The sequence below is a fragment of the Cynara cardunculus genome (genome assembly GCF_001531365.2).
Source record: "Cynara cardunculus var. scolymus isolate 2C chromosome LG 17, CcrdV1, whole genome shotgun sequence".
Lineage (NCBI taxonomy): Eukaryota > Viridiplantae > Streptophyta > Magnoliopsida > Asterales > Asteraceae > Cynara > Cynara cardunculus.
This window is the reverse complement of record NC_037544.1, coordinates 166,806-188,907: the sequence shown is the minus strand read 5'-3', so window position 1 is coordinate 188,907 and position 22,102 is coordinate 166,806. Positions and strand designations below refer to the sequence as shown.

The 22,102-nt window shown below is 35.9% G+C and overlaps 3 protein-coding genes across 3 annotated transcripts; 1 reads left to right on the top strand and 2 right to left on the bottom strand.

Annotated features, from left to right (window-relative positions):
* The first annotated feature begins 1,023 nt into the window (after nt 1-1,023).
* LOC112500380 lies at nt 1,024-3,918 on the top strand. Its single transcript, XM_025103864.1, has 2 exons — nt 1,024-1,252; nt 1,328-3,918. Exons 1-2 carry the CDS (start codon nt 1,024-1,026, stop codon nt 3,916-3,918), a joined length of 2,820 nt encoding a protein of 939 aa, XP_024959632.1.
* Nucleotides 3,919-6,127: 2,209 nt separating this feature from the next.
* Nucleotides 6,128-11,331, bottom strand: LOC112500109. The gene is made up of 4 exons (XM_025103409.1): nt 10,976-11,331; nt 9,786-10,152; nt 8,332-9,325; nt 6,128-8,192 (listed from the first exon to the last, which is right to left on the bottom strand). The coding sequence occupies exons 2-4, from the start codon at nt 9,986-9,988 to the stop codon at nt 6,339-6,341; spliced, it is 3,051 nt and encodes a 1,016-aa protein (XP_024959177.1). The 5' UTR covers nt 9,989-10,152; nt 10,976-11,331; the 3' UTR covers nt 6,128-6,338.
* A 1,107-nt stretch (nt 11,332-12,438) lies between these two features.
* Nucleotides 12,439-20,877, bottom strand: LOC112500310 (COP9 signalosome complex subunit 6a-like). The gene is made up of 9 exons (XM_025103761.1): nt 20,502-20,877; nt 20,201-20,289; nt 19,480-19,573; nt 14,319-14,380; nt 14,149-14,227; nt 13,959-14,051; nt 13,143-13,243; nt 12,949-13,004; nt 12,439-12,756 (listed from the first exon to the last, which is right to left on the bottom strand). Exons 1-9 carry the CDS (start codon nt 20,797-20,799, stop codon nt 12,675-12,677), a joined length of 954 nt encoding a protein of 317 aa, XP_024959529.1. The 5' UTR covers nt 20,800-20,877; the 3' UTR covers nt 12,439-12,674.
* Nucleotides 20,878-22,102: the final 1,225 nt, after the last annotated feature.

Here is a 22,102-nt window from a genome sequence, read left to right as displayed (position 1 = left end):
CATGGCTGCCTCTTATTCATTTCAAAGGCCCCCCTCTCTATCAACTTGTCTATAAACCTTTTTTATATAGAAAGAGAGAACACGCACTAACTATGCAAATAAAATAAGTTTGATTAAACTAGTTTAATTTAAGGGGGGTAAATTGAATGATGAGGGGATGGGGGTCAGGGGTGTGGCGCTTATATTGGGGGATGTATTCAATGAAAGAGGGAAGTCTTATGGGCACAAATAGATGGTTCAGAGTTCCATGGCCAAATAGTGACTGTCATGTTATTGTTAGATATATAAGGAGAGTATATTTACAAGATTGCCCTTTGCTCAACCAAGTATTATATTATGAGTTAATGTTTTAATAGTAAGTTTTATGTGTATTTATTTAAAAGATTCTTCAAAAAATATATATTAGATTATAATCATATGTTTTGGTAGATTTTGAATACTAAACAGCACAATATAAAACAAAAGAAAGGCCTAAACACAAGAAAATTATATTAATTCTGCATTCATTATTTTACATGGATTGTAATTGTAGACACTCTGCACCTTCTTTTTATGCCACTTTGTATCTTTATTTTATGCTTAAAACCCCTTTTTGGATCTACACCCACAAACTCAACTGCTCCATGTTGATATATATATATATATATATATATATATAGAGAGAGAGAGAGAGAGAGAGAGAGAGAGAGAGATCTGTGTTATTGTTAAGGTGATGTTGTGCTCCAATGATCTCAACAGATACTGATATGTGATGTCAAAAAAGTGTTGATTTCTTGAGGTCAGTTAACAGTGAAAAGCATAATGTGTTGTACTTCTGACTCATGAAGCCCCACAAATGATGCTTTCTTCTTCATGCTCATCATGTCTGCTGAATCAGTCTTCAATCACACAAAACAGCTTTACATCATTTCTTTTGAACACAGACGCTAGAATCCAAGTTTCTTCCTTGATTCCAACTTCTGGTCAATAGTTGTATCTCAACCTATTTTCTTGAATGTGATTTATCGAAACTGTTCTTTGAACATGAATGGAGAATCATCATCATCATCATCATCATCTAACAAGATTTCTAAAGGGATTTCAGCCATTGATGCTACTGTTAACCTCACCATCAAGATACCAAATTTGGCATATAACTCCAGAAAAGATTTCTTGACCACCATTGTTCCTGCTACTTCATCATCATCATATAACTCTCCATCATCTTCAGCCTTTGTTTCAGCTCTCCAGTCACCTTACATATCTCCCAGAGCCACCGGAGACGACTCAAATCATCCTCAAGAAAACCCAAGAATCACTCATCCATCCACCGCCACCGCCACCACCACCACCACACCCAGTACATTTACTCAACCTTCCACTCCGGTATCCTATTCTGGGTCTCACTCCGACGACATTCCGAGCACTTCCTACACTCCCCCATCGGAAAGATACGATTTTTCCGATGCCACAAACCTCAAGATTTCGGATAATACTACTATTAACACAACTGCACCTCGTATTTCCTTCTCATTTCCAGTTCCTCGGATCTCTTTGGCAAAAGGGTCTGTCTCGCCGGCTTCTAGTGCCAAACTGAGGAGCTGTGATGTTTACATAGGATATCACGGTCAAAACCCGAACTTGACGCGATTCTGCAAATGGGTCAAATCGGAGCTTGAGCTTCAAGGGATTGCTTGCTTTGTTGCAGACAGAGCCAAATATTCAGATTCTCAGAGCCATGAGATTGCTGACAGGGTAATTTGTTCAGTCACATTTGGGGTTGTGGTTGTCACCAGGTTTAGCCTTTTGAATTATCTCACTTCTGAAGAAATCAGATTTTTTGCTCAAAAGAAGAATCTGATCCCAATTTTCTTCGATACCGATCTTGATGAGATCACCAATCTTGTTGCTCGGACTTCAGATTGCAAAGAGGCGATTGACGGGTTGATGAAATCCAATGAGTTTAAGCTGGAAGCAAATGAGGGTAATTGGAGAAGCTGTGTAGCTAGATCAGCTTGGATTTTAAGGGGAAAGCTTGGTAGGAAGAGCTATGTCGATAAAGAAATCGAAAACTTGGATGAAATGCCGTTTCCCAAGAACAGATTTTTCGTTGGTAGAGAAAAGGAGCTTGCAGAGATCGAAAGTGTGTTCTTTGGGTGTGGAAATTTTGGAGAAAAAGAAAGCTCCCTGGTGGTCATCAATGGCGGAACACCAGGAACTTCTGAAGGACTTGCAGATGAGGAAAGCGAAGGTGAAGGAAACAGAAATGTAGAATCTTGGATTGAACCAGTGATTGGGAGAAATTCATTGAAGAGGCCTAAATACAAGAAATCGAAGAGTGGGAAATACAAGAGGTTTGGAAGCAGCTTGGTGTGCATCAATGGCGGATCTGGAATGGGGAAGACAGAGCTCGCATTGGAATTTGCTCACAGGTATTCACAGAGATACAAGATGGTTATTTGGGTAGGTGGAGAATCCCAACATTTAAGGCAGAATCTATTGAATCTGTCTGTAAGTTTGGGGTTAGATGTCAGTGCAGATGCTGAGAAAGAAAGAGGGAGGATCAGGAGTTTCGATGAGCAGGAAACTGAAGCTTTTCGGAGAGTAAAACGAGAGTTGTTTCGCGATATGCCTTATCTGTTAATCATCGATAATCTTGAAACAGAGAAAGAATGGTGGGAAGGGAAAGATTTAAGCGATCTGATACCAAGAAATACTGGAGCTTCACATGTGATTATCACGACAAGGCTTCCAAAAGTAATGAACTTTGAACCAATGCAACTTCAACCATTGTCGTTATCGGATGCAATGCTGTTGATGAGAGGGAGACGGAGGAAAGAATACCCATCTCAAGAGGTCGAAATTCTAGGAAAATTCCATCAGAAATTGGGGAGGTTAAGTTTCGGGTTATGGGTGATTGGTTGTCTGCTATCTGAACTCACTATATCGCCCTCGGCTCTCTTTCAATCGATCAACGAGATCCTTTTAGACGAGGCTTCATCTCATTTAGACGAACCATTTTGGGGAAACAACCGGTTTATGCTCAAAGTTTTGATCTTTTGCATTACGATTCTGCACGAAGCCAATGGAACTAAGAATCATCTTGCGTTCAAGATGCTTCTTGCGGGATCTTGGTTCGCCCCATCGCCCATTTCTGCAAATTTACTAGCTGCTGCAGCTACCCACATGAACCCATCCAGAAACAGAATCAAGAAATGGGCCAAGTGTATGAATTCGAGTTTCTTTTGTTGTTCGAGTTTCATAAACAGCCAGAAATGGAAAAGCGAAGAGGATTCGGCCATTGTTTTAGTAAAGCTAGGCCTGGCTAAAAGAAGCAACAGATCGCCCGGATGTTGGATCCTGATTCACCCGATAACTCAGAATTTCGCGAAAAGAAAAGGGGGTTTAGTGGCGGCCAAAGCAACCATCCAAGCCATAAGAAAGATCGGAAACCCGATGTTGAACTCAGACCATCTTTGGGCTTCGGTTTTCTTAGTATTTGGATTCAAATCCACACCACCATTTGTGCAACTAAAAGCAGTCGAAATGGTTCAATTCATCAAAAAGACAGCTCTCCCTTTAGCGATTGGAGCATTCACAACATTCTCGAGATGCAACTCGGCATTGGAGCTACTGAAAGTGTGCGCAAATGTTCTTGAAGAAGTGGAGAAATCATTTGTGTCACAGATAGAGGATTGGAAGAAGAAGCAGCAGCAGAGAATGGATGAGTACGTATGGCAAGATGTGACGCTGTTGAAGGCTATATTGCTAGAGACGAGAGCTAGATTGTTAATGAGAGGCGGGCATTTTGATTACGCAGAAGAGCTTTGCAGGAGGTGTATCAGCATCAGGACGGTGATGCTTGGTCATAATCATGCTCAAACTTTGGCGGCTCAAGAAACGTTGTCTAAATTAGTTAGAATGAGGAGTAAGATATGAATCTCATCTGTACATTCATCAACTTTATTACTAGAGATTTCTGTATTTTTCATCTTAATCCTTACACATTTCATCCTAAAAAACCCTGGTGTGCTTAGAAATGAATATTGATTCCAACACATTCCCAATTACATTTTTTTATTTTTTTATAATCATAATACTTTTTTTATAATTATATCTAATTGAAAACTAAAATTAAGTTTGCAAAACATACCCCTAAAGCATTCTCTTTTTATGAAATTTTAATTTAAACTAGACTGAATTACGAATTTGGTCCTTGAACCTCATTTATTACAGATTAAGACTCGTCGTATGTCATTTTTTAACGAATTGATCATTTCCCTCACGGCCATCCAGCTCCTCTATCAACTTTGACGGCACTTTCGTATGTTTCCATTTTTTGTCTTTACTTGAGAGACCAATTTTGTAAAGCTCACACAAACCACAAGAACCAAATTCATAATTAAGACTAAAGAATAAAAAAAATTAAAGGCTTATACTTTGAGTTTATTAAATTAATTAATTATTATATATATATATATATATATTAATTATTAAACTTTAAGTTTAATTTTAATAGACAATATATTTTCTTCCAAAAAATATATATTACGTAACACACACACACACACATATATATCATGAGATTCAAAAGGAAATGATATATATCAATTATTAGATTAACTGATTCAACAAATATGATTAAATAGACGTTTATAACAATATTTTTAAAATAAAAAAACTTTTGTCCCACCTATTTTGTATTCGAAAAAAGACAAATATAAACAAAAATCAAGCGAAATAAATTACACCAAAAAACAATCACATTTCTCATTAATTTGACATCCATATTGATATATATTTTTTTATCCGGTTTTTTTCGTGGTTTTTCGGTGTTTCATTTATTTTGTGTTGAGAGAGAGAGAGAGAGTGAGTTAAGTTAAGAGGAAAACGCTAAATAAATAAATAACTGGAATAAAAAAATAAATCAGTGTAGTGTAATTTATTTCGCTCGATTTTTGTTTAGATTTCATTTTTTTCAAATAACAATAGAGATGGTGAGATTTTTCTTAATTTAAAAATATTTACAAATGTCCACTTAAGTACACTCGTTGAATCAGTTAATCTAATTATCGATGGAGGTGGTTTCTTCTGAACGGTTGAACCTCACTAGGTATAACTATGTGTGTGACGTTTGAACGTATATGCATATATGCATACATAAAACATATTATTTTAAAAATATATATTATATATTAAAATATGATAATTAATTAATTTAATAAACTCAAAGGATAAAAAGTTATTATTTTTACTTTTTAGACTTAATTATGGATTATGTGGTTTGTGTGAGCTTTACGAAATTGGTCCCTCGAATAAAGACTAAAAAGAAAAAAAGACGAACAATGTCTTCAAGGTTAACGGAGAAACAAACTATATGACCGTTAGAGGAAGGGACCAATTTGTTATAAAAACACAACATACGACAAGTCCTAATCAATAATAAATAAGGTTTAGAGACGTTTTCATAAAAACCATCAAACCATATGGACCAAATCCATAATTTAGTGTTTAAATTAAATTGATGGTGAATTTACTCTTTAATTTTGTGACTTTTTATACAAGCCTATATATTATATATCTTTTTAAGCAATGTATGTAATAAACATTTTAATCAATTACATATATACAACTCCCCACCTACACCAAATTAAAAACTTGTATAAAAATGCATAATCCCCGTTCTTTATAATAACTTTAAAAAAAAAAAACAAAATGTCAATTCACATCAAGTTTAATCGTAAGAACCAAAATTTTTGTACAAAAATTCAAATGACTTGGGGTGCTTATAAAAAAAACTCTCTACAATGGTAGTTTTCTTACAAGACACTATATTTTTTGCTTATAAAAACCTCGATAAGAGATGCTAAATAAAACCCGTCTTCATTACACGTGATATTATAAATTACAAGTTCAAATTTAATAAAACTTGTTATTTCTTTTTTGCTAAACAAACGTAGACATATACCACTTAGATGCTGCAAAAGTCCCCTTTTCTATCATATAGTTTTTACGATTAATATTTATTTTATATCCATTATTTTACATTTAATTCTCTGTGATAACATTCTAATGAAATCCTTTTAATTAATTATAAAGGGATATATATATTCATGTTTGCATGCATCACATGGTGTTGCATTAATGGATTCCTTCATAGCTTTAAAAGTAAGGTTGGCCGATCTCTTTGCATGGAAACCTAAGAAACTAGTCATCATACAAAATTAATTAAGGAACAAAACCATGTAAACATTGAAATTAAAACTCATCTGTAAACCTTAACTAAACTCCATTCATCTTCCAGTTCGATCTTCATGATTCTTAGCTAGTACGAGGATAGCATGCAGTAGAAGAAGAACTCATCTGGGATATGGTGCGTTTGAAGCTCCAAAGCTACCATGGTGGAAAGCCGATGAAACACCGCCGTCAAATAGATGATGGTTTCTTCTCATGCGTTCTTGAAGCATAATACGAGCATCAGCTTCGTTTTCAGATGAATCATCGATTACAATGATCTCCTTGGTGGCTTTCCAGGGGGATTTCTCTTCGTTATTATCAACATCAAGTCTGTTACAGTCTGTAGTAGGTGCCGTAATGAGCCTCAAATCAGCAAGATTTCTTGGTGGGTGGACATTAAAATGTCGAGATTTGGAGTCATTTTGATTATGGTTAAAGATTACAGGTTTCTGATCAGAAAGATAGCCATGGAAGAAAGAAGTGTGGTCGTTGTTTTGAATGTTATGCAGCTGTTGATGACCAAAAGGATTCGAGCAAAATGGAGTTCTAAGTTGATGATCGTCATCTGTCTTCACCACAGTCAAGTTTTTCCCCATAAGCCTGAGAACAGGTGTTGTAGGTCTAACAACAGATTCAAAATCGCGGTAAAATGGTAACTTGACCGAAGGATCAGCAAGCGGTTTAACAGTTTCAGGTGGTAGTGGTGATGGTAACTCCGGGTGGTTGATGATCAGGGAAAACAACTCGGGTCTCTTGTTGGACTCAAAAGCTCCTTCTGTTAGTATAGCTGATTCTTGGTGATATGAAGGAACATTCTTAGAGAGCACACCCTCCTTTCTAGAGCAAACACAAGGCTGCTCATGATTTTGGAAGCCAGATGGAGTGAGACCCTTTTCTTTGAAGATCGCATCAACTGATCTCGAGTTACTGGCATTCACAGAAGAAGATTTCTGATCTACAACATCAATTACAACATTTGTGAAGCTTAGGTTGGTATCTCGAAGGGAAGCAAATCCTACAGATAACTTGTCATCAGATCTTGCCAAACTGGAACTTGAGACTGTTGAAATGGGAGAATCCAACATATGATCATGATGATACTGTTCTTCACTTGACTGAAACCTACTTGTGGTTGTAAGTGATGAATTGCCTTGAAGTTCTTCAGAAACCATATCTCCACCAGGGCTAGGAGGTAGGAAGGATCCTGGTGGTCCAGGAATTGGAATTGGATCGATCTCGTGAAAGTAATTACCTTCCTTTTCGATATCATCCATGCAGTCTTCAGCATTATGCTCAATCATAATCTTATCGATGTCAAACTTGTTATCTACTCGACTTACCATCTTTGAAAATTGATCATCAAATGAGTTCCTCAAACCCATGAAACTTCTTTCCTGAACATCAGAATGAGATGGGATTTCATCAGCGGTAGCAGATTCCACATCAAGTAGAGGATCCACGAACGCAATCTCAAGTTCTTGGGAAGAATACCCATTTGCAGTAATCTTGGAAGTAACGGATTTCTTCCTCTTGGCTTCAAGAACATTAACAATCTCAAAAGACAAATTCTCGCTCGTGTCCTCTTCTATTCTTGATTTCTGTTTCGAAGAATCTTGAGAAGGTTCCATGACCGCATTTTCTTTTGATAAGCAATGTGAAAATTTCCTTTTCGGATTAAATTTGGATCCTGCATTGCATTCTTGGCTTGTTGACGATGGATTATCTTGCAACGATGAGAACTTGCCACCCTTTGATCTAATACCCAGAGGATCCTCATAACTGTCCTGCAAAGGGAAGCCTTCTTTTGGCTTTGTCAACATTGTAGACCTCCTTTTCTTTGTAAGATGAGTTCGTTTAGAACACGCCAACGGTGGCCTTGTAATCGCCAAATCTTCCATTTGCTTATTTTCTCGAGCTTTCATGGGTTTATCACATCTTTCTTCAATGGCAACATCTTCTTCTTGGCCACCTATCGCCTGTTTGTGAACGATCTAAAAAGTCATACTTCTATTAATTGTTTCTATTTCTATTAAAAATCTAAAGATCCTACAATCAGCATCAAACAGAAAAAATAAACTTTAACCATGTATTAGAAGAGCTCAATAAGAATCTAACCTCAGAAACAGGATGATGAGGCTTTAAAGAGCAGAACTTTTTGCTGTTCGGGCTAAGTTTAAACATTTTGTCGCGATTTTTCTGCCTGTAAGCTTTCTTTTTCTTCTTCTCCGCGGTAATTTTACTCCCTTTTCCTCCTTTTTGTAACTTTCGAGCTTCGTGATCATCTATAGTACCAACTTTTGGCATTGACAAGATACGAACTTTTGTGCCGTTTGTGTCAATATAGACGGTGCCATCATGACCAGTAGCCTCAGGAACAAACCTTGATTCTTTTTTCTTTTCTTCTGCTTGAAACTCGAGTTCTTGATCTGGGAAATTCGAATTAGTAGCCCAACTTGTACCATTTCTTCTATCAAGCTCTTCCACAGTACAACATGGAGCAGTTTTATATATATCCACCATTAACCTTGTCTTCCTAGGTTTGATCCTATGTTTAACGATTATCTTGGGATTTGTAGTCCATTTCATACTTGATTCCTCAGATAAACAGCGATCAATGTGAGCGTTTAAGGTGGTGTTTGAAGAGGATGAGAAAGTCTTGCAAACTGGGCAAACTTTAGCAGCCAGCATGGTCTCTGAGACTATGAAATTGTTCGGTGTGACCTCTTGGTCAACTCGTTCAACACCAGAGTTTAATTTCATAAAGAACTTGTACTTCTTAACCGCAGTTTGGTTAGTGGTGTTCGAAGTCTTCTCAGATGAAGCAGGGTGGGATTTCTTTGATTTTGTGTGAGCCAAGTCTTTTTCAAGATGACATTGAGGTTCAATACTAAATTTTCCCTCAGAACTGCTTAAGATTTCTTCATCGGGTAAACGATTTTCAACAGCACATCTGCTACCAGATTGATTAGGATTACTGATGAGTAGATCAAGAGGTTGGAAAGGTGGCAATAAATTCTTCACACCATATTGCAAGCAAAGTTGCAAAATTTCTTGAGAAAAAGGCCAATTAGAGGCAATATCCTTGCATCGCGAACCGAAAACATAATCTCTGCAACACAATCAAACCATAATCATCAGGGGCATAAAACAATCACCTTATATCATATGCAGACAACAAGAAGCAAAACCCATGAAACCCAGAACAAGATTTACAAAGATCGGTGATAAAATCATATCTATAAAGATGTAGGATCAAGAAAAGGGAAAACAAGAAATTGAGAGGTGGATATAAGGAGGAAAATGAAGAACATGGATTGGGCAAAACTGTCAAACAAAAAGAGCCATGTTGGTAAGAATAGAATCAAAGGCCAGAACTGAGAACAAATTGATCACTTTTCATGAAATCCAAGCCAAGTACTTACTCCAAGTGGTCAAAGAGAGCCTGAATCACAAAAATCACCCGTTAACAGTGCTGTCTTACAGTGGATCTGATACAGTAAAAATATGTCTTGAAATAAATTACAGTTATAAAAGTGAAGTAACTGTGATAAGATCAATTTGTTCTTCACCTTATAGAGAAATTGGGAAGCGGGTTTTTGGTGTCATCAAGAATGGAATCCTTAGGCTTCAGCAGATCTATGTTAGAAACAGAAGCTGGAGCTTTCTCACCATTGTTGATCTTGAGTTCATGAGAAACTTCTTTTTGTTGATGATGATTTTGATGATCAGATGATGAAGGATCTGGTGGTGGATGATCATCAATGGATATCATCTGCTACAGATTATATTCTGTCTTCTTGTGCTGCCTTTATAACAGTCCCAATAAACTCTCTTCAGCCCCTCTCTTTCTAGAACTTCAAATTAAGCATTCCAATTATCCCACTAAAAGCATGCTTAGTGAGAGAGATGACTCCAAGTTAGAGCAACTACTTTAGCCTGCAAAATATGTGAAGATCATGAAAAGGAATAGAGATCAGAGTGGGTTTCTCAATCAAAGAGCCAAAAGTACTAGTAGTAGATTCTAGACCTCTCTCGATAAGACCATATTTTATGTGATCTTGAAGCATCACAGAACTGTTTTTATTTATAATTTTTTTATGTAAATCTGATTGAACAAGGAAAGAACCAGAATAGTTGGGAAAGATCAACATCCACAAGTAATTAAAGATTTGAACTTAAAGGTGAAAAAGAACATCAAGAACTGTTATTTTATGTGGATGTTACGGTTTTTATGCAGATAAAGTAGGCAACCAAATTTAAAAAAATGAATCTTGATAATTAACCAGAACCCATTAGCCTTAACATCATCCCAGAATAAAACAGATGGAATTCAAAGACTTGAATCAAGATGGGGGTTTTAAAGATTTGAACTTTTTCTCAAGAATCATTCATGTTGTGATTATGCAGAAGATAAAGTCAAGATCCCCACACCATGACTTTGTTTGAATGTGAAAACAGGAAGTTTAGAGGAAATTTTAGAGCCAGATTGCTGGATCTTTGGGTCATGTTAGTGAACAGTAGAAGACAACAATTTAAAATCACCAAAAAGCAAGCAGCATGTTGATGATAATTGAAAGATCAACTAGTTTCAAAGCAGAAACCTGAAAGAATTCATGGTGAAGAGATCATAAAATCATGAATACAAAAGCTTTCAACTTGGACTCAAGTTTCACTCAAAGACCCATTTTTCATTTTTCTTTTTTCTTTTTCGAAACAAGAATTTATTTCACATACACAAAAGGATGAAATCTGGAATTACCTCCTAGCAGAAATAAATTGTGGAGAGAGAATCTTTGAAGAGAAGTGCAGGGAGCAAGGATTTAGCAGAAGAGAACAATTAAAAGCAACGTAGAAAGAAACTCCAAGAAAGTATGATGATTCATTCAAACCTATGGAAGCTTTTTTGGATAAGAAGGGGAGAGAGGATAAGGGAGAAAGAAGAAGATCGATTTGATGATGGTGGAGTAGAAGGAAACAGCAGCACATCAAAAGGAGGATTCATCTGTGCTTCAAAAAGCAAGTTTCCACCACTGATTCATCATTCATATGTGAATACATGTGTTCTTGTTTCAGAGAGAGATTGTGTTTGTGAGAGAGAGAGAGAGAGAGAGAGAGAGAGAGAGAGAGGGGTGTTATGGGGAGTCTAGAAAGCTGTCTAATCTTATACCTGCCCTACAACGCATTATTTTCTTTCTTTATTTATTGGTGATTTTGATCATGGATGGTGAGAAATCCCACTTCTGCCCTTTTTTCCGTACCGATTTACAGGTCACATCTCTCCACAGGTTATTATCGTAAATTTCTTTATAGCTGCTCCAAATTTCTTTTAACTAAATAGTCAACAAATCGAAGTTCAATGCTGTAAGGTATTTTTCTTTATGGTTTTTGATATTTTTTGGCATATCGAGACCAAAAGTGGGTCCACCACGAAAACAAATTGAAACGCCATAATGACATGCGTCTATGCACAAAAATAAGCCAAAGTCACAATTTACAATGCAGTAAAAAAAAGTGCATTGTAACTTCTGGATTGTTTTGTGAAAAAAGGCATGATAATAACCCAACTCTCGACTCATTGCTACATTGACACTTATCTCTACTGAATCGGGATGTCTTTAAATTTGATGGACATGTTTATAAATTTTGTCACTGTTACAATCAAACGGTATATGCCAATGTTAATGTAGAAGGGAAATTATTGATAAATAAGAATAAGTTTCATTAAAATGATGGAACTTCAACCAAATAAAAAATAATCATATTTAGGATATGTGTCGAGTTATAATCATCTGTAAAATACATTATAAATATTTATTAATAATAACGACCACAAAAAACAAATGATAGAATTAATTTCATGGCGATTTTTTACGTTAAGAAAATATCTAAATTATGTATTATTTGTGTTAGAATATTATATTTTAAGCATAAATTGAAGAGAAAAATAAGATGCCTCAAAACTGAAATCTTTTGTCCTCTAATAAAATATTGCATAGGATGGGTTTGATTTTTATGAGGGATATAAAAGTATTTATTATGTATCAGGTATATACGTGTTTCTTTCAGATCATTTGAATTTTTTATTTTAACAAGTTTTTTCCACCATACAACCGCTGTTGTTTTAGAATTAGATTATGCAACATTTGGTATATATATATATATATATATATATATATATATATATATATATGTATATAATACAAGTATTGTTTCACTTCCACATGAACGAAGTGATGAGAGTTCTCAGAACCCTTTTTTTCCCTTCACAAAAACTGCTCTTTAAAAGGATGAACAATGAATGGTTTTATAATTTCTAAATCACATCAACACACCCACATGACAAAGATGATATAATAAACCTAAAACTATAGTCCACCATTTCTTCTTCATAAAAACCAACCAATTACTTAACTTTCAACTCTACCCAGACAAACAAAAATTCCATTAACTGTTTGTTTTCAGATGAAGGCCGTACGTCCTCCCCTCCGACTATGCCTGTCAAATGCCACGTTGATTTTATCAACTAGATCGTTCATCGTGCTGCAACACACACAAACATACATATCATGTCACCAATAATTCCCATCAAATAATCCATCTTACAGTTTAAAGCTACAGATATCAGCATGTCCATCCACATGATTCCCAAAAACATTCATTTATTACCAATTCTTATTCAGTCAAATCAAGTTATTGAAAACACAAGAGTTCGCACATAAGTGTGAAGCATACCTTGAGCAATCGGTGAACATGGCCAGATAACTAATCAATAGCGTGTCATTGTATTCCTACAAAACAAGTAGCAGAATGACGCATTCATCAGACAAAAACGTATAAATGTCAAAATAATTATGTGACATACCCAAAGTTTCAAACCACATAACCTCACAAGCTTGAAATGAAATTAAATTTATAAAAGCTCTCACCATTAAGAAGTCATCCTGAAATTTCTCCGACTCTATAGCAGGTAATCTCCTCAAGAGACTAGATACCTGTCTCAGCAATGAATTTTCATAAGGAATTTCACCTGCATAAGAGATTAAAATATTCTTAGCGTCTTTTTTTTCCAAGCCCAAGTGAAACAAAGTTTCCCACCAAAATGGAGAATTAACAAATGGTACATAGTGCCATAGGCTTGGGCTCGAAAGCAAGAAGCAACAGCTTTCGCGCTTGTTGGAGCTAGAGCAGAAAGAAGTTCGAATCATTTAGCTCTATAAAGCCCTGCCCGGTGGGGTTTTTCTACTACTTGGCATTAAGAGAAGCTGGGTAGCTCCGTAATCTGTCAAGGAGGTGGCTTTCGCCTATAAGGACAGTTGGAGAGCTCCTAATGCATGCACAATTATCGGGCATCGCACATTTCAGGCCTACCTCCTCTCTTTCCGATCTCATTCAGATAATAAGCCAGTCCGGTTTATTAGATAGTGAGTGGGTCTGATTGTTTCTTGAATGTGGAATCGTTTTAGATCGTATYCAAGTGAAAGGTTATCCCAAGTGGATGCTAAACCCCGTCGCTCGTCTTATGGAGACGTGTGTGCCAGGGGAATGGAGGGCAGTGGGTTGGACTATTAATAGAGCAGTAGCTTATCGAACACAATTACTGACATAAGCAAAGGGAAACAGTTTCCCAACTAATACAAATAAAAGATGCAATACCAACTTCAAAAATATATTTTAAAATTCTTTATGATCTCACTATGCCCCCATTTTGTACATGGATGCATGATTTAGAACAAGAAAGCTACCTTTTTGCATAGCATTAAGATAGTGATGAAGCACTCTAATTCTGCTATTAAGCATCTTGATAGCACTATGTATGCCCGTCAAGTGAGCCGCCACTACAGAATATAGATAAAATGATTAATAGTTTTGACTGAAAATGCCTAAGATATAGAACATAATTCCAACCATGACCGGAAGAACCTCTGGACTCACATTGAGTAGCAGCTGAACCTCCATCAGATGGTTTAAGGTGCGCAACATGGTCAACAGATATTCTTTCGGCTTCTACTGTCTGGAGCAATGAAGGAAAATATTTGGAGAACCATTAATCCATGTATAATTCAAAGAGGTAAAATAAAAAAAAACAAGCATTTATGCCGAACCTCTATAGTGTAGCTTGAGCGTACAAAAATAAGTTGCGGAATCCCATCAATGACGTGCAACTCTTGAGTTGGCATAATTCCATATCAGAATAAGATCAAGCATCAGTGTAAATTCTAAAGTGATATGCATAAAAGTGTTACTCATGACATGTTAGACATTTAGTAACTTAAGTGATAAACACGCAATTGAACTCATTTTTTAATCAAATATCTTGCATTTTCATTATGTTTTAATAACTAGTGGACTCCCGTTGATCTTGGTTGTGATTGATAATTTATGGATGTCAAAAGAATGGTTTTTAAATACAAGTAGAGCATATATTTCAAAGATCTATAAGGCTGGGCATACTTCACAAACACACCATGTGGTGAACATAGAAATCAAATTAGGTTTAAAAATAACTCACGTCTTATATCCTTTTATCTTAGGTTTTATTATTTTTTATTTCTCTTTGGTTGGCGCAGTAAGCAACAGCAGCAAACAATTTTAATCGCAGCCCAAAAAAGGAGAAAAGTGAGAGAAGCAAGTCCAGATCCAACGTTCATGTAGCCCAGTCCCCATTCGGTTTCTTATCCGGGAGATTTTCTCCGGCGGCTTGAGCCGCACCTGTTCCCGCTTTACCCACTGTTTCGGGACCAAATCTTTCACCTTGCGACTTCTCCGGTGAGTCTACCCGCTTCCAACCCGCGTTAGTCACTGTTTTCGACCCTGATTTCCATCCGGGCAAGTTTTCAAGAGGGTCTAGCTGCTTCCATAGTCGCCAGCAACCCCTGTGTGTGCGCTTTAAGTGGATGTCGACGGTTTGTTGGGGGGGTTATAAATATCGATTGTTAACTGCTGTCATGGGGGGAATCCATCGATTTTCAAGTGAGAAACACAAATCCGAATTTGAGATTCTATGAGACATTGGAGTCGATTTTTGGAGATTCTTGATTAGAGTTCTTCATTGTTCCTCATTTCAACCATTTGTAAGTTCAATTTCTGTTTCAAAATAGGATTATGAGTGGCTAAGTTTCTATTTCTAGTGATGCGATTATAGCTAATTTGCTTTGAATCTTGTTGAGACTTTTATGATTGAATTTCAATTGAATTTTATTTATGCAATCCTTGTTCAAAAGTGTTCTTCATTTTTGGGTTTTGGTTTTGAGAAGGATCCCTTGAATCCTATAGCCTAAATATGAATTGCTAGTGTGATTACGAACCCGTAATTGTTCTTAATTTCAATTTGGTAGCAAGTAATGCATCAATAGACCTCCAAATCAATGGATTTGCATGATTGTGTAATCTAGTGGAAGATACAAACGTTGGCAAGCACAAGACTAGATAACGACTTTATGAAGGCAGGTTGCAGGCCTTAAAGCCATGACAGGTTAAAGACTAGTGTGCCTTAAATGGTATCAAGAAGCAACAATGAACCATGTCAGATGGTGGCAGAAGGGTTGTCAAAGCTCTAGAAGGTATGAATAAGGTTAATACACGAGTATACATGCCACAATGACGATGATAATGAGGTCTTCAGGTGGCAGCACTGATGAAATCGCTTTCAAAGCGATAATAGCCCGAAAGGCAATATGAGTTGGCATATTGTAGATGAACCATAAGACTAGAGAAAACTCCATGAGATTACTCACCTCTTATCTTGCTTCAAATACCTCATTTCCGCCTACATTTTTCCTTCCAGTGACTTGATAACAGCAAAATCACTTTAGCCCCTAAACCAAACCAAACCAAAATAACCCAATATATCCTACTCGGAGGTAGGGACTAGGAAAGGTGAGATGTAAGCAGACTTGACCTCTACTCGAAAGAAAAGAGTGGCTGTTTCCCATGAAGACTCCGGATTCTGGAAAGGTGTATGTATGTGAGGTATAAAAAACATTGACCTATGCTTTTCAGAAAGGTTGCCACAAAATTTGACGAAAAAGAAGGAAAATGAATGGAAAAGGGAAGAGTTCAAACGATCGGTGCATGATATTTTGGGAACATAAGGAATTGCAAATTCCATTGTTGTTACCGTCTTTGGAGCTGCAAAAGTTCTTTGGCAGGGTTTACCATTTAATTGGTTGATGATTTTGATGTTGTGCTGGTTGTGAACTTATATTGACTGTTTACTACAGAGATCAGAATTCAGAATTTTGGCTCTAAGGTCTCTGCAGTCTGAGGGTTTTCTTCCCCAAACCTTCATCACCCAATGGGATGGTAGCACAGCAACCAGGCAGGAAACAAGGGGGATAAAGTTTAGGCATGTTGGACTCTTGGATGAGGAGAGGGGACCATGAATGATGGTTGGAAAAACAAACAAGATAGATCATAGATGTTGATGATTTTTTCATCAATGATTCCATGAAAAGGAATTGTAGTTTAAGCATGTCTTGTTGTTGGTAGGTTAAAAGTTTACTTGAACTTGAAGACTTAAATAACACTTCCTTTAAGACTTGAATAACACTTCCTTTAAGATTTTTAACTGTCCCCTACTACAAAATTAGTATTACTAACGAGATGCACAAAAAAACCTTCGTAAGTAACAATGGAATTCAAGTTTAACAAGAAGGGAAGTTAAAATGAAATCTTCTTGACGACAAACAATAAATTTGTAAAATGGTAATGTAAGATGGTATTGTTCTTATATCGAATTTCAAATATGGAACTTCAATACTTCACAAATATTTATAGAATAGGTGCACTTTCCCACAAGAACATTTTCCCATCAAAAGCATGTCTATAAGATGGCTTCTAATAGTTAGAAATGGATTTTGAAACAATCTTTGGTAGAGGAGTTCTAGGGGAAACTTGAATCCAAATTTGAACCTTTTTATTTTGCATCAAACGAGATACCAGACATATACTTATTAACCTTAGAGAATTTCAAGGGATTATTTGTCTAAAGCTTATGCAACTGTTTAACCATCTGTGCACATACATATGCATACAGGATGTGGCTTTACACTTGGTTCACGTTTGCTTTGCAGGAATGGAAAGGATTTGAGGGGATTTGGAATTCAAATCCATTCCAATCCCGTTTTGGCTTGCAGGATTGCTCGGATTTGAAATCCTAGGATTTCTTTCAAATCCCTCAAACATGGGATTTTGAAATCCCATGGGGGTGGTTGGGATTTCAAAGGATTTGTACATAATAATGTTCTAAAATACGTCGAAAACGTTTGTTTTCCAATAATCAATTAATAATAAGGTAACCAAATTATTTTTATAACTATTTGTAATTTCTTTTACAAATTATTTATAAAGAATAGAATTCAATTCCATTCAAAATCCTAAAAACCAAACACACCAAACATTCCAAATCCTTCCAAATCCAAATCCCTCCAAACCATTCCATCACCAAACGCCCATTAAGGTTCTACAAACTGAAGTTTATAGATTGGATATTGCCTACACCCGACCAAGAATTTCAGTCATTTTGATGCAATCAACTTCTCTTCTAGTAAGAACAGAAAAATGGCTTCCCAAAAGAAGACTTGTTAATTCTTACTAGAATCAGTTAGTTCCAACAGTTCCTCCCAGTTTCCTTAATGATCAATAATTACTTGAGATTGGAAAACATGCTTACTTGTACATATATCTAATTACACAGTGAAAATAAATAAGGGATTAGCATCTAACTTAATAACATGAAAATTAAATGAAGTGCAAATTTTGTGAGTTTACAAGTAAGAGTAACTCAATAGAATTTTAAGTGATTATAGACATAATTATCCATTTGCAATAGCAATAGGAAAATGTCAGCTTATATGCTGAAGTCACGGGACAAGAATGGAACTTTGGAAACAAAGTAAGAGTTCATTAGCTTTTGTGGATTTTCTTTTTCACTCTCCTATGGCGCATTTGAAACATGTATGTCTCCTATGATCTACATAACTTTAATCCTTTAACATCTAGTTTTAAATAATAGATCTTATAGCAAGCAATTCTCCCTTCCTTACGAGAATAGATCGTTTTCTTAACATGTAGAATTACACATAAACAGAAATACATGCAGATATTTAACATGTTGCAACAAATAATTCAAATTATCATGTATGCATACATGTACTGCATAGCCCACGATCACACACAAAGCATAAATGACCACTATCAAGGTATCCATGACATGTACTGCATAGCCCACGATCACACACAAAGCATAAATGACCACTATCAAGGTATCCATGACATGTACTGCATAGCCCACGATCACACACAAAGCATAATTGACCACTATTTAGGTATCTATGACTGATACCATCTTTAGCTCTACATAAAATAATATGAGATATGAATTCAAGTTAAGGTTTCATGAAATATATTTTTGTAAACAAGGATCAGTCACAATATGATTGATAGCACATATAACTATAACAGAGTGATCTAGTCTCAAAGTTTCCATCAGACATTAGACGTACGCTAGAAATATTCTAGCTGTCTCTGAGACACATCTAGAGATAAGGAAAGCCAAAAATAGATATAATTATAGAAATGTAATCATCTCCATGTAAAGCAGCATCCTAGTCATTTCTTTACTATATCATAATACAGAACAGGGGAAGAGAGAGTGTAATCCATCATGTGACACATCTTTATTGTGTTTGTGCCCAAGACGTGTCTGAAATAGCTGGTTCACCTGTTGAGCCATTTGAGCTTGATAGCTTATCAGCCAATCACATAAGAAACAACTGATTATCAAGGAATGACAAGTGTAGGACCAACACCTTGAACTCAAGAAGTACCCAATCGATAAGCCTAGTACCTTAGACCATTCATCGACTTGTCATCTTGTTTAAAATGGGTCATTTGCAGTATCATAATTCAAGATAACTGAGCATGTACATAGATATTGGTCTGCCGCCTACAAAAACATATGGTAGCCTACCACCCTTTATAACTTTTAAGTGTAACCATGTGATAGAACAAATTGCCAAGAACAACCTAAAGATAAACTTAATATGACAAACATGGTTGCTAAAGAGAGACAAATTTGTACATAATAACATTGTCGGCAAATAAATATATATATATATATATATATATATTACCAAACTTAAACATAACCACTTCAATAGGAGCATGACAGCAATAACAGTTGCATGCAATACCATCAGCAAGACAGAATATGTGGGTAATCATATACAAAACATTAGGGAATTATAATGTTAGGCAACATACCACTCTCATAAATAGTTACTGGGAGATCCTTTTGCGCATGATTGATCGAAGGATTCAAAAGAACATACACAGGGCTTTCATTGATATCCATCAACTGTTACAACCACAATCATCATGTTTAAATAATGGTATATTGCATAGAGAAAACAATGTAAGCTATCATTAGCCAGTTTGACAAAACAAAAATCCTTTTAACAAATTTGTGTGACACGTTGTCCAATTAAAAGATTCCGATATCAGAAGGCCTATGTGGCATGCTGACCTTCACACACATCCTGACAGCTTGGAACACTTTTAAACGCGTCAATTAAATAATACTTGGTAATAACTAGTTGCCATGATACATCACTGTTAAAGGAGTTGTGGTTAAAATTTCTTTACTAAATACATGTAATCAGAACCTGTAGGATTCAAGATGCACATGTGGACATGTACAACTGGGATAACAGCCAACACAAGCCAGTCAATTTCAATGCAAGAAAAATACGAAAACCTTAATAAGGAGGGTTGGAAAAAAGAAGAACTAATGAATAAGAATGTCTGATCAATTTATTAGCTTTGTTTCCTCTTATTCAAGTTGCAAGCCATTAATAAACGAATTCTGTGCTCAAAGGGAAATATCATTTGACATATTGATGATCAACCTTCTAAACAAGTTAAATGCATAAAATGTTATAATATTTCACACATTTGAAATTTAGCTTTAAAGAATAGTGCTTACAGCTTTGTGTATGTGCATATCTGATTCTTCTGCATCTGCACTTGTAGAATACCACCCAAGGATGTAGAAGTTGGGAAACACTTTCTTATCTGTTTCATACACAAACCCACATATTGATTCATGGTACAGAAAAAACCTCATCACCGATTGCCTTATGAAAACAAAAACCCTAACATAAAATGAAGGCGAAACCCTAGAAGTCGATAAGCTATGAAAGACAAAAAAATTTAACCTTTATATGTCTCAGAATATGCATACAAACAAGTGCATAAAAGCTTAGACTGTTAGAGTTGAAACTCACAGAGTTCTTGTTTCTTCTCGAGGAAGGAACGATCGAGGGAATGGGTGGAGGGATCATAGAGAAGTTCAAAGCTGTTGAAGATCTCGACGGTACGTCCTCTTTGAACTCCAATGACGCAACCGAAGACCCTAGGAGAAGAAAGAGGGGGCGAATTGGAAGAGGCGGAGGTGGCGTCAGAAGCAAAACCGTTGGCGGTGGGGGGTTGAGATTGAGACTTGACACGTGTGTGATGATCCGATATGTTGACGATGACGAGTGGATGAAGCTTGAAGGTTAGTCCACTACTGGATGATGCCATTTGAGTAGTTGTTGAATCTTTGAGTGCCGCCAGAGTTTTCTCCGATGGAGGAATGGATACGGAGGGGATGATCTTTTTGCCGTCGGGGGGGGGGGGGTGTTTAACCAGGCCCAGGCCGACCTTTATTTGATTAATGTCAGCAATTTTTGTTAAAAAAAAACCTCTTTATTTCTTGATGAACACAACCCAAATCATGTCACCTCATCCTTTTATTATTAACCTGTAGATACATAAAATTATCTCTGTAAATTAAAAAGTTTGTTTGGAAGGATTTTTTTCATATATATATATATATATATATATAATATGTTTTTAATTGTGTGGGGTTATATTTGAAAGAAAAATATCGATTTTACATAAAACTTTCTCTTATAAACTTGTTAAATAAGTCATTTTTTATATCATTAATCTACTACCAAACAGTAAATTATAGGCTATAGCTAACCAAATAAATTATAAGTAAACCAAACGCATTTAATTATTACTTTTTTATAAAAGAGGAGTTCATTTACTAATATGTTAAGAATTATTTGATTTATTATTATTTTAAGAGAGGAGTCACAAATACTAAATAGGTTTTCAAAATCCTATTTCAATAAATATAACAAATATTCTTTTGAAATACAAGACGATAATATGAAAGAGAAAAGGCGAGTGTAAAAAAATGAAAGCTACAAATTCTACAAGATGTAAAAAACATATCAACATCTGACAAAAAAAGAGTCAAGACTCTGACTAAAAACAGACGTAACGAGAACCAATCACAACCAACCAATGCTAACAAACCGCCACACCAAATGACGTGAACATGTAGATGATCATCGAAACTTTACCCACTACAACAATTTGTCAATAGATGTTTAAATCCATAGCCCAAATTGAAATCAACTCAAAAAATGACAAATACTTTATACAAATTTTTTGCTTCTACAAATTCCCCCAAGTCTCAACTCCATCTTTAACTGTAAAAATGTTATCAGTTGGTCTTATTTGCGGGCTTTGGACAATTTTTTTCTTTTTCTAACTTTAATAACATGAAAACGGAGAATGGCCAAATGGGCTCGGCCCAGCCTGGAACTAGAACAGATTTGGGATCAGCCCCATCTGTGACCATTTGGGAGCGGTTGCGTTTTTAGGCGGAAATGAAGGCCCAATCCGGCCCAGTTATGAGACCAACCTAGCCCAACCTGATTTTTTCAAAACAATATTACCGTTTATAGGCGTTGAAATAATAGTCTTATCACCGGGTTTTTTTGCCATTTTACCGGTTTGTTTTGTCATTTTAAGCCTCTATACACTACAT

Excerpts from the sequence above, each read along its gene's own strand:
- LOC112500380 (XM_025103864.1), top strand. The coding sequence starts at position 1,024 with ATGAATGGAGAATCATCATCATCATCATCATCATCTAACAAGATTTCT. Across the intron at positions 1,253-1,327 it reads ACCTTACATATCTCCCAGAG|CCACCACACCCAGTACATTT; the intron begins CCACCGGAGACG and ends CCGCCACCACCA.
- LOC112500109 (XM_025103409.1), bottom strand. The coding sequence starts at position 9,988 with ATGATATCCATTGATGATCATCCACCACCAGATCCTTCATCATCTGAT. Across the intron at positions 9,326-9,785 it reads CTTCCCAATTTCTCTATAAG|AGATTATGTTTTCGGTTCGC; the intron begins GTGAAGAACAAA and ends ATTGTGTTGCAG. Across the intron at positions 8,193-8,331 it reads CTCATCATCCTGTTTCTGAG|GCGATAGGTGGCCAAGAAGA; the intron begins GTTAGATTCTTA and ends GTTCACAAACAG.
- LOC112500310 (XM_025103761.1), bottom strand. The coding sequence starts at position 20,799 with ATGGCATCATCCAGTAGTGGACTAACCTTCAAGCTTCATCCACTCGTC. Across the intron at positions 19,574-20,200 it reads ATATGCACATACACAAAGCT|TTGATGGATATCAATGAAAG; the intron begins GTAAGCACTATT and ends TGGTTGTAACAG. Across the intron at positions 14,052-14,148 it reads AGGTTCAGCTGCTACTCAAT|TGGCGGCTCACTTGACGGGC; the intron begins GTGAGTCCAGAG and ends TATATTCTGTAG.